The sequence below is a fragment of the Podarcis melisellensis genome (genome assembly GCF_964234715.1).
Source record: "Podarcis melisellensis genome assembly, chromosome: 13".
NCBI lineage: Eukaryota > Metazoa > Chordata > Lepidosauria > Squamata > Lacertidae > Podarcis > Podarcis melisellensis.
Genome location: NC_138545.1, coordinates 21548407 through 21560665, shown reverse-complemented (window position 1 = coordinate 21560665; position 12259 = coordinate 21548407). Strand labels below are relative to the sequence as shown.

The following is a 12259-nucleotide window of genomic DNA, read 5'->3' as shown; positions in this document are numbered from 1 at the left end:
TTAGATCTGATGAGGAAAAACCCCTGCTATTTTTAAGGCTGTGCTCATATTGCTGCCTTAGAACTCAGTGCTTGTCTTCATCAGTGCTTTTCACAGATCCTTCCCCCACCTCAAGCTGTTCACATCAGCACTGTTTCGTTAGTTTCAGATTCGTTTCTGTTTGTGTACACACCAAGGGGGGTTGGGAAGTGGGTAGGAAGGCTCTAGGACCCCATCGGAGCCTCGAGCCCCCTTCCCAAAGTCCTAGCAGGCACCTTGAGGGCTGTGGCGAGGGTGTCAAATGGCCCCACACAGGGTGGCATATTACCAAGGTCCACCCCTGTTCACACGTTTGCTGGACATGAATTAGGAATGGCTTAAGGACTCCAATCGGTGTGGAGCTGGTTTAATTATTTATTTCATTAAATTTATACATTGCTTGATTGTAAAATAACAACAACAACAACTGTCTGAGAAAACAACACCTCAATCAGTAGTATTGTATAACAAAGAGATTTTCCCTTTATCAATATGGATCTTTTATTCAGCTCCTCTTCAGTCGAAAGACTGAAAGTCTCTCTGTGAGGCATGGAGAGATGCTTACAGCTGTGTGCGGAAGGTCAGGTCGCTGCCCTTTAATAACTGGGCACAGACATGATCTAGCTGTTCACTTTGAGCCACTGTGAAGTGTTCCTTCCAGTTTCCTACGGTTCCTGCAGGTGGGGAAGACAATCCAGAAAAAATTAAGCTGTTTAACATCCCTTCAACCATCTGTTTTCCTATCTTCTTTTCTTTTTCTTTTAACTCAGCAGATTTCAAACTTTCTCCATTTAGGGAGCCCTTCCTCAACTTAGTAAATCTGCTCAGGAACTCTTGCACAGGATTCTGGGAAGTAGTCTAGGGCAAACCTTTGGCTGATGTGAGGGACCACTGGCCCAATAGTTTCTCTGCCTGAAGTAAAAATCTCCCTCCTGCAAGCTGTACATTTCATTTTGGAGCCGGTGTGTCATTCCTACTTCGGTTATGAATTCACTGTTTGGCCTTGAGCCTTTCACCATCTCTCAGCTCCGGTACTCCAACTGGAAATCAGGAGTGATAAATACTGACCCACCTGACAGGGTTGTTGTGTGGAGGCAAACATGTTGAAGATTTTACAATCTTAAACGCACGGTCCTTGTTACCCACTTATACCTGAAAGCAAATTCCTGGCTATTACTTTTTGAGGCAGATTGAGCACCATGGGACAGAACAGTGGTGAGTGATGGGAGGGCTACAATTATCTCCCAACCGTTAGCTTCTACCAGCTGACTGACTGGCTAAGTGTGCCGTGCCGTGCCGTGCCATGCAATCAATTATGTGAGGCAGGACTTACCTGCCCCCCCCCCAATATTTTATTCAAGTTGGCACCTGAAATAAGAATATTGAGGGGTCCCTACAAGGGGTTCAACTTCTTAAGGAAGACTGGACCTTTGGAGAGAGCGTACCTTTTAAGGCTCAAACCGGTTAGGAAATTCGAGACCAGACCAGGATATACGACAGCAAAGTGGCTATAAGCCTGATCTTTATTAAAGCTGTTGCAACAGGGTGCTCACCCCACACGCAGGAGAGAGGAGGAGGACCCCAGACAAAGGTGTGCAAGCCCTTATATAGACTGTGAAATTGCCCACCCTGTAGCTCAAGACCACCCCCCAGATACATCATACCTACAGCACAGAAGGGGTGTAGCCCAAGACTACCCCCTTAATACATCAGAGAAGGGGCGGACTACAACAGAAATCTGAGTGCGTTGTTTTTTCTCTTGTCTGCTAGGTTACTTGATTGGATTACCTGGGCATCCTGGCCACTCTTTTGTTATGATAACTACTCAACTCCTGAATCCAGGGCACAGGACACAGGCTCACCCTTTTCACATCTTAAATGTGCCCTTGAGACAGGATTTGTGAGCAAAGAGACAATGGGAAGGCTCCCCATTTCCTTCGACCTTGCAGAAAAATATTTGAGGTCAATTTGGAAGAGAGAAAATGGTTTCAGGGCTTTTCTGTGGGTTTCAGACATGTGGTTTACATATTTGTATGTGTTTGCTTGGTACATTTATGAACATCTATTTTATATATATAAGACCTTAAAATTCTTATAACACACCCCTGACTGAAAGTGACTGTGCACTGCTTGCTTTCACTGTTGCCCCTATCAGTCCCCTCCCCCCTCCTGTCAGATGGGTCTTTGGTTCCCACCTTTTCTCATGAAGGGCGAGATGCTTTGGTCCAGGAAGGCAGAAGAGAAGGTGGTATAATTTGTCATTGGGTTTGTTTTCATGTTCTCAAAATCTGTGTGCTGCACAATCTTGTTGAGAACAAATTCTGGGAGCTCTATTCCCAGGAACCGGGCTACCTTCTGAATTTCCCGGGCCGGATCCTATAGAAAAAGAAAGGCAACTGGGAATTATGTTCACATGTGGTGGGGGTGTAAATATGATAATTTTTTTTCTGGCAAAGGGTGTTGAAGGAGATAACACAAATCACTGGGTTAAAGCTGACCAAAAGTCCAGAGGTAGCATTATTATCAATTTATGATGGGGTGGAAGGTTTGCAGGCTATGAAGGACTTGCTTACAAATTTATTGACAGCTGCACAAATTATGATAGCTAGGAAATGGAAGGGGCAAGCAGAATATAAAATGGGGGAATGGTATAAAGAGGTGTGGAATATAGCTATTAATGATAAATTAACACGTGTCATTAAGGTAAGACAGGGAATATGCAGGAGAAATGATTTCAAGGAAATATGGAAGGCGTTTGTAGAATTTGTACTGTTAAAAGAAAAAGGGGCAAACCATCACAAGAGGTGTTGAAATTTTGGGAGGTTGGATAATTACAATGGAATGGTCTTGGTGGTGTGGTGCCCATTTTTATTCTTATATATTTATGATCATTACTTTGTCATGATCATCATCATCATCATCATCATGAAAAAAGAAGAAGCAACAGCAGTGAAAGAAAGAAAGAAAGAAAGAAAGAAAGAAAGAAAGAAAGAAAGAAAGAAAGAAAGAAAGACAAGAGTTGTGATGGGTAGTGTGGCAAATCAGGTTGTGTTCATCTAGAAATCTAGTATTCCTAAATCATCATCAACAGCATCATCATTAAATTTAGTGACTACTACTAATAATAATCCCACTTTAAGCCAAAGGAGCCCAGGGTGGCAAAAACATCAATAATTTTTTTTAAAAGAAGCGTTCTCCAAACAGTTAAAAATGTTCTCAAAGCAGTGATTTCAGGATTGCCCAGAACAGTATCTTTCAGCCATCAAATGCATAAACAGAAATGTTTTTAAATTCCTCCTGAAAGTCAGTAATGCGGGAAACAGATCCACCTCACTATGGAGGGCATTCCACAGAGAGCTACCACCGAAAAGAATCTGTCATGGGTCAGCGCCAACCAGGCAGTCTCTGTTGTGAAGTCGTGATCCTGTGAGCAGGGACCGCTGGGTGGGGCCCCTCAGGCAGGTGGTAACAATTAGTTCCCAAAGTGGGAGCATGCGATGGGGCTGGCTGGTTGACAGCATTCCCAGCCCCTATAAACCTTTGAGTTAACCTGCTGGAGGAGGGAGAGAACACGTTGTGTTTTAGACTTGCTGTTTGATGTTCTGTAGCTGGTACTACCAGAGAAGAAGCCAATAAAGCCTGGTAACCCATTCAGTGCCTGCATGTGATTGATTAGTAGCTTGGAGGGAGGACTTGGGAAAGTGACCCCTTCCTTGACGGTCTCTAGCAGCAGCACCACCAGCACAACATTTCCCTGATGAAAATAGGGACATCCTATTCCTATTATTTACTTCTCTATGATTCTGTGAATTCTCCTCACCCCCAGGGATTGCCTGCGAGATGAAATACATTTTACCACATGATGGAATCTGGCTCCTTATGACTTGGAGTCTGTTATGTTATGCTCACTGAATTTGCTTCTGGCTCTTTTGGGGCCCTGCTGCCAGAAGCCCACAGCGTCAGAATATTTCTTCAAAGCATTTCTAGTGCAAATAATCTCCTTAGTGGAACCTACAGCCTTATGTGTATGTTGCCTCTTACCTCTTTCACGTCTTCGTAAAAAACGTACAGAATTGGGTGACATTCTTTGGCCTCCCACCATCCACGAACATGGTTGGCCCATGAGCCGTAGGTCACTTAAAAAATAGACCAAAGGGTTAGAGCAGGGGTCAGCAACCTTTTTCAGCCATGGGCCAGTCCACCATCCCTCAGACCATGTGGTGGGCTGGACTATATATATATTTTTTTGGGGGTGGGGAATGGACAAATTCCAATGCCCCACAAATAAAAGCACATATTTGAAATGAAAGCACTCATTCCACTCATGTAAAAACACGCAGGTTCCTGGACCATCCGTGGGCTGTATTGAGAAGGCAATTGGGCCGCATCTGGCCCACAGACCTTAGGTTGCCTACCCCTGGGTTAGAGAGTGAAGCATGGAGCCCAGACCTCTTCCCCATAGTGTAACTTTCCCCATGGCTGGAAAAACAACAGCAAATAACTTTGCAGGTTCACATGACTTGCCCGCTTGCTTCAGAGGATTTTTCTGACTCTCCATCCTTTGCACTAACCAATAATCTCATTTCTCTTCCTTACCAATAAGACTTACCATTATTTTTCGCTCTATAAGACGCACCAGACCACAAGACGCACCTAGTTTTTGGAGGAGGAAAACAAGAAAAAAAAATCTGAAGCTCAGAAGCCAGAACAGCAAGAGGGATCGCTGCACAGTGAAAGCAGCGATCCCTCTTTCTGTTCTGGCTTCTGGGATAGCTGTGCAGCCTGCATTCGCTCCATAAGACGCACACACATTTCCCCTTACTTTTTAGGAGGGAAAAAGTGAGTCTTATAGAGCAAAAAATACGGTAATCTATGTACACTTTAGCAGCTTAAAATGCAGCAAAGTCTTTTACCCCCCGCTGCATTTCAAGGTGCATTTCTTACCTTGCTATGCAGACCAGAGACTGGGCAGGAATGTCTTTGTCCAATGTGCATTACCTATCTGGGCTCTCCTTGGCTTCACCCTCCACCAAATCCTGTTCAATGAAGCTGTCGTATGTACATGTGCAATAGCTGTCACGAATGGTCACACTTCAGCTTAAAGGTGGCTTACATTTTCAAATTAGGTGAAAATACAGTATTTCTCAAGAATCTACAAGATAGATATGAATTGTGGCTAATGTCATGTGTATACAGCTTCAGACGCCGCAGACACTGAGAGCAAAGCCGTAGCTGGGGGGTGGGGAGGTCCAGCCAGGGTTTCTGCCCTGGGTGAAGCCTCCAGAGGGTCGCCATTGAGGCTCCCAGCATGTCTGGGCTTCAGCCAGAGAGAAAGATGAAAAGGCTGATTTACAACAAGATGCAGGGAGAGGGATAGTTGGAAGATCTGGAGAGGTTGCGTGGCTCTCCCCAGTGAAGCATAAGATAGGATCCCCTGTGGGTTTGCTACTGTGTGAGAAGGAAATTCTGGAGTGACTGAGGGAGGGGTGGGAAACTGAGGAAGAGAATCCAATTGATGATCCTTGAGGTCTCTTCCAACTCTACAAGTCTATGAATCTATGATCCCTTCAGAACCTGGACTGTGCTTATATAGCTAAGGTTGAGTCATTTTACAGGCTATACATGATCTACACACAGGAAAGTAAGTGGTGTGTGAGCATTTTTCCTGCCAGAGGCAGTTCCCGGGCAAGTTCTGGTCAGCTCGGCTGTGTTACGGTTGTAAGGGAAGGGCACTTTCTACTTTAGTCTCACAAAAAACATTTCTTCACTTTACAGGGAACCTAAAATGACTACAAAATGATCATTTCCTGAAATGAGTAATCAAACAAAAATAGAATGGAAAGAAATGTTGTTGAATCTTACTTGGGAGTAAATTTACATGTCAAAACTCCTTGAAAGGGTTTGCACAGAACCAGGAAGGGGGGTGTGTGGCAAAAAGCCTCAAAGAGACAAAATTATTTTTTTAAGAAAACCGGAGGGTCTTGGCTGATCTTATGGAAATGCAGTGTCTTTCAATGATCCTGTCACCCTGGAAGTTCTATTTTTGACAAACAATTTGCTTTTATTGGAAGGGATGCTCTTTTTCCCTTTGGTCATACTGTACAGTCATAATACTTCTTAGGATTCATTTGTATTCAAATGATACCGGTATATTGCCATCATTTTATGCCCTTTATGATTAAATGTGTTGAGGGGTGTGGGTGGGTGGGTGTCTGCATGCATCCAGGGGGAGGGGTGGCAAACTGGGTCTTTGATCCAGGTGACAGAAAGCCCAGATTCAGACCTGACTGAGGGCATGCTGGAGCTGGAGTAAACAGTAGTATTTACACAGATATAACTCTGCTAGAACAGGCAGGCCTCCTGAAAAGGAGTGTCTGTTCTTCTGTTCTTGTCCTCTAGTCTCCACTTACCTCCCCCTGCAATGTATTTCTCAATAAACTCTTCCCACGTTCCAGGTTCTGGAAGGAATTTGTTCATGCGGTGAAAGTGAAAGTAGGAGACTGCATTGTCCTTGGCATTCCTGGCCACATAAATGATCTGTGGGTCAAGAGAGAACCCAGGAGTCCTAGTCACAAGCCTTTTACTCTGCGCTGTTCCAGTCCATACAAATCACCTCGCCTTCCCGCTTTTTGTAGTGCTCAGTTCTTTTGCAAAACAGTTCTAGGCGTGTCTACTCAGAAATAAGTCCCCGTGAACTGAATGAGAATTATAGCTAGATAAGTATGTTTAAATCTACAACAAAGCCATATTGAAGACACAAACTCAGCTTGGCCACACCACTATGAGTGAGGAGCAGTAGTTGCACTGATGGCACTCTGCTAATGCTCAGAGGCACTCCTTCACTTGTATCTCGCATATTCTGAAGCAGAATCTAGCACTGCAAACAGGCTTAATGCAGGATCAGATTAAGCTTGCAGTCTGAACATGTTTAGAGGCATCCTCTTTTTATTTTAGCTTTACATTTTCCAGGCAGTGGTGCAGGTAAGTAATTTAGACCCTAGACATAATGATCTAACAAAGCTCCTTAAGATGCTCATGTGTATCACTTCAGTTGCATTGCATACAATTGAGCATTTCTCCCCATGACAACTACCATTCCATGCTTCACATTTTCTGTACTGTTTTCCTGATAACGTTAGCAGACAAAAACAGCTTGCCAACCTTCAGATTGGCTGCTCCCTAGGCTGCATCACTGGTCCCAAGGCAGAAGGGGTGTAGCTCAGCAGTGGAGTATCTTCCTTGCGTGCAAGTTTCAATTCCTGGCGTCTCCAGGTAGGTCTGGGAGTGACCACTATTTGAAACCCTGGATATAGGCTGCTAGTCAGTGTGGATTGTCACAGAAAAAATATATCGCCATGGACAAGTGCTCCACAATAAGGAGTATAGGCAAGCAGACAAATATAGACATAGACTTTTTCTTTACAATCACTTGTGTATTTGACAGAAGTAACATCAACTCATACATCAAGACCCGGACGCTGTTGATTAAGCCCCTTTGTGGAAAGAAATGCTGAGTTTACTGGAACAGCATTTGTCTGCTTGTCTGTACTGTACTCCTTCTTGTAGAGCACTTGTCCTTGGTGATATATTTTTCTGCGACTTTGCATTGTGCTATAATATCATCACCCTTTGTATTGTCTGTCGAAGTCAGTGTGGACAGCAACTGGACTTGGTAGACCAATGGTCTGAATAAGGCAGCTTCCTACATTTCTAAGGTTGAGCCCGGAAATTGAAACCCAGGGTGGAATCTCAGCTCCTATTAAGCCATCTACATCGCCCAACTTCTTCTGACCTTGCAGTTTTGTTTCCAGAAGGAAGGCGGCAGGAGCTGGACTGGGAGGTGGGATTTGATTGTGCGTGGAGAGGGCATTCCCGCCGCCACTTCCAAGCCTGCAAAAGCAGAGGGTGACTTACAACCTTGTGCTGAGAGAGTCTTTGCCCTTCCTATCCTCTCCCTGAATCAGTGCCTGTTACTCACCTGAGGGTATGGGCTCTGGGGGAAACAGGTCTATGAAGGGGTTCCGCAGGTAGATTGGCACCTGAGCGTATTTCTGGAGGTCTCCTCCTTGCTGGATCATGTACACAATTTCCTGCATCCATGTAGTCCCTGCCAGTGAGGTGTGGATAGCAACAAAGAAAATCTGCTTAGGCTGAAGCCAGTAGCCCTTGGTCTCCCCTTTCTCATCCCCATGTGATTTCTCTCCATTTACCTGCTTTGGGGTAAGTGCAGATGAGAAGATCGTCAGGGCGCGCTTGGAAGCCTTTCAGTTGATCCCAGTTCTCTTCCATTTCTCTGAGCATAGGGACTCCCTCAACTTCCACCAGCATTGGACGACGCCCGGACTTCAGGTCAAGACCTTCCAGCTCACATTCGAGACCCATCGCCTGCTAGTGGAGCAACAGGAATAATATAGTGTGGTCATTTCAAGAGGGGCCTGTTCCCCACAGCAGTGCAGCCCTGGAATCAAAGGCATCTCTCCTAGCCAGACTTCAGCCAGCCTGCCTAAGATGCATCCCAGCCTTTTTCACCCCCTTCTTCTTCCTAGGACACCTTGCTCTCAATACAGTGGTAGCTCAGGTTACAGAGACTTCAGGTTACAGACTCTGCTAACCCAGAAATAGTACCTCGGGTTAAGAACTTTGCTTCAGGATGAGAACAGAACTCGCGCGGGGGCAGAGGGAGGCCCCATTAGCTAAAGTGGTACCTCAGGTTAAGAACAGTTTCAGGTTAAGAACGGACCTCCAGAACAAATTAAGTTCTTAACCCAAGGTACCACTGTACTCTCTTTTCCTGACACCTCAAACACAAACCCCATCACCATGGAAACCTCTGTCTGTCCAGGTCCAAGAATTCCTCTCAGGTGGGCCATCAACACCTTTTGTCATGTCTAATATCCCAGGTGAGGCCCTGCTTTGGAAAGGAAGCTTAGCCTGTATTTTTCCACTGGCCTGCAAACTTCCCTTCAAATAATCAAAAATCCTACCATTGTTAATGTATGGGGTTTAGCTACCCCCCAAATCGTGTAGTACTTTACTGCTTATCCCCACTCTCCTTCAGCACCTGCTCTCCTTCAGCACCACTTGCTGACCCTGGAAGAACAAAACTTGCTTCACTCGTTACTCCAGTTACGAACCTTGGTCATTCTTTACTTTCTTTACCCTGTCTCTCTTCTCTTGCCTCCGAAAGAAACTGCACTGTACAGGACCTGCCTGAGGTGTGTCTGCTTATATGACAGAGTCCAGAGGGGTGAGGAGGGAGGTGCTTCTGACTGCTGCTTTTCTCATGCTACGCCCAGGCATCCAGCCAAGAGCCGTGACTCTAGGAGAGTGTTGACTATAGGAGTGTGTCCTTGAGGATTAAAATGGGGGGGGGGTCAAAGCAGGACTTTGGGGCAGACACCCAGAACTGCACTGAGCAGAATGAGCCCCACCCCTCGGCTTCAGGTTCTTCAGATGCAGCTAGGTTGGTGTACCACGTTTTGAAGTACGTGGAAGCTTAGGCATGCCTTCTGAAAGGGGGCCTATTCCTGGTAAGACTCTTCAAGACAAAGTTAACCTTACCTATACAGAAACCAGCATGTGGGATAAATGTCCCTGCATATCCCGTGTGAAAAGCACAGTCAGAGAACTCTGACCTGCACCCGGCATCATTTAAGTCCTAGGCATGATGGGAGTTGTAGTCCAAAAGCAGCTGGATACCCAAGTTTGGGAAACCATGGTCTAACCGATCTCCACAGGGCTGTGGTAAGGATAAAATGGGGAGGACCATGTATATACTGCCTTGAGCTCCTTAAAGGAAAAGTGTGATATGAATGTAATAAAAAAATACAAATAAAAAAAATAAATAAGCCGTGTAGGGCTTTGTAAGTTAAAATCTGCACTTTAAATTGGGCCAGGACTTGAGACTGGGAAGTGCTGGCAGGATGTGATTAAAAATCCCCACTCCCAGCTAATAATCTTGCAGCTCTAGTTTGACACAACAGCAGTTTCCAGACGATTTTTAACGGCAGCCCCAGGTGCAACACTTTGCTGTTGTCTAAGCAGAAGGTTACCTGAGCACTGAGCACTGTAGCTCCGCTGTCCCTATCCAGGTATGGTCACAGCTAACATGTTGGCCCAAAAGCTGATAAAAGACACTTTGAGGCCACTTAGAAAATACTTGAGCTCCTGTCGCCTGTGGGAAGAACTCTGTGGCAGGAGCTGCCCTTCCTCCTGGCCTGGTCATTGTGCCCAGTTCTGCCCTTGGCTCTGATCCGAGGGGAACGGTGCTTGTGGGGAGGGCAAGATGTCCAGGATTGCCACTAATACTGATGTGGGAGGAGGGAATTCCACCCTCTCCTGTGAGGAGCCCAACTGCCAATATGCCAGCTGTCTGTGTGCGAGTGTGGCAGGAGTGTGGCTTTGCCCTCCAGGCCTGGGTGTTGCCACTAGATCTGCTTCTGGATCTGACCTGCGGGTGGGAACAGTGCTTCAGAGGAGGGACTGCTCATGATCCCAGGTAAAGAGAGCCAAAACCGACATTGAAATGGGTTGAAACTTGAGCTTACTCCCCCCTCCCTCCTCTCATTCATTTTTCCTCATGTGCCATGTCTCTGTGAGCCTGAGGGTAGAGGGTCTTAGACATAGGAGCCGACTCCTGGCGGCCAAGTTCCCTTCACACACACCCCAATAAAACATTTGAGGAGGCCAGCTCCACGCCCCACTCCAATGGATAGCTGTTGCAATTCAAATGGATGGCAAACTGGAATGTTCAAACTGGAACTTCAAATGGAAGTTCAAACTGGAACGTGTCCAGAGGAGGGCAACCAAAATGGTCAAAGGCCTGGAAACGATGCCTTATGAGGAACGGCTAAGGGAGCTGGGCATGTTTAGCCTGGAGAAGAGGAGGTTAAGGGGTGATATGATAGCCATGTTCAAATATATAAAAGGATGTCACATAGAGGAGGGAGAAAGGTTGTTTTCTGCTGCTCCAGAGAAGCGGACACGGAGCAATGGATCCAAACTACAAGAAAGAAGATTCCACCTAAACATTAGGAAGAACTTCCTGACAGTAAGAGCTGTTCAACAGTGGAATTTGCTGCCAAGGAGTGTGGTGGAGTCTTCTTCTTTGGAGGTCTTTAAGCAAAGGTTTGACAACCATATGTCAGGAGTGTTCTGATGGTGTTTCCTGCTTGGCAGGGGGTTGGACTCCATGGCCCTTGTGGTCTCTTCCAACTCTATGATTCTATGTGTGTGTATGACACATCTTGTGAAAGATTATGTGACGCGGGGCTTAAACACACACCCCTCATATTTTGTTCAAGTTGGTCTTAGAAATGATTTTTGTAAGTTGCTCTTTAAGCCTTTTGAGGCTAAAGGGCTAGGCATAAAATAAGGAATTATGAGCTCAATTCCGCTGTCCCTCTGGCCCTACTTACTGGCAAGGAAATAAAAATGGTACAATCACCTACCAACTTCCCTCCCTTCACCAGTTACCAGAAAGCGCCTTTTTGTTCCCCTGTACTGCTGTTTGTCTGTACGGTGGTACCTCGGGTTAAGTACTTAATGCGTTCCGGAGGTCTGTTCTTAACCTGAAACTGTTCTTATCCTGAAGCACCACTTTAGCTCATGGGGCCTCCTGCTGCAGCCACGCCGCCGGAGCACGATTTCTGTTTTCATCCTGAAGTACTATTTCTGGGTTAGCGGAGACTGTAACCTGAAGCATATGTAACCTGAAGCGTATGTAACCCGAGGTACCACTGTACTGTACTGTTTGTCTGTACTGCTTGTTCTAGTCAGGTCTGGCTAGAATGCCTGTGTTTTTTGGTGAGGTATTTTCTCTTGCCTCCGGTTTCTTGTGCTCCAGGGCTGGGTTCCGTCTGCTGCTTCCTGGCCTTGCTGTGCAGATTTCACCATGGCCATATATTTTGTGGAGGTTAATGTGGGCTTGAGTAGTGATACCCTACGACATCTGCAAACGAAGAACACTGATTCCAACCTCACGCCACTACCTTAAAATGCCAAAATCAGCTGGCTGTTGTGATACCCTCTGATCTTCCGCTCACACCAGCCATCCGTGCTGGAATGTAAACAGACATGTGACATGTAACAATCCACAAATCTGCAGCAAAGGGTGGAATGGAATTCCCAACAGGCACCACCATTATCCTGTTCTGCTGGGGAAAGTTGCAATGATTACCAGAGCCTCTTCTAGCAGCAGAATTACACCGGCTACCAATTCAGCTACTGAGCATAAGAAGGG

At 45.9% G+C, this 12259-nt stretch overlaps 1 protein-coding gene across 3 annotated transcripts; it reads right to left on the bottom strand.

Moving 5' to 3' along the window:
• Positions 1-392: 392 nt before the first annotated feature.
• Positions 393-9269, bottom strand: LOC309355189 (sulfotransferase 1C2-like). Of its 3 annotated transcripts, none has more exons than XM_081885772.1 (8): positions 9153-9269; positions 8229-8403; positions 7997-8125; positions 7811-7908; positions 6429-6555; positions 4060-4154; positions 2214-2394; positions 393-692 (listed from the first exon to the last, which is right to left on the bottom strand). In XM_081885772.1, exons 1-8 carry the CDS (start codon positions 9159-9161, stop codon positions 580-582), a joined length of 927 nt encoding a protein of 308 aa, XP_081741898.1. In that variant the 5' UTR covers positions 9162-9269; the 3' UTR covers positions 393-579. The 3 variants fall into 3 exon arrangements, with proteins under 3 accessions (XP_081741898.1, XP_081741897.1, XP_081741899.1); XM_081885771.1 differs by having other exon boundaries at positions 8229-8406; positions 9153-9255; XM_081885773.1 differs by having other exon boundaries at positions 8229-8406; positions 9169-9223.
• Positions 9270-12259: the final 2990 nt, after the last annotated feature.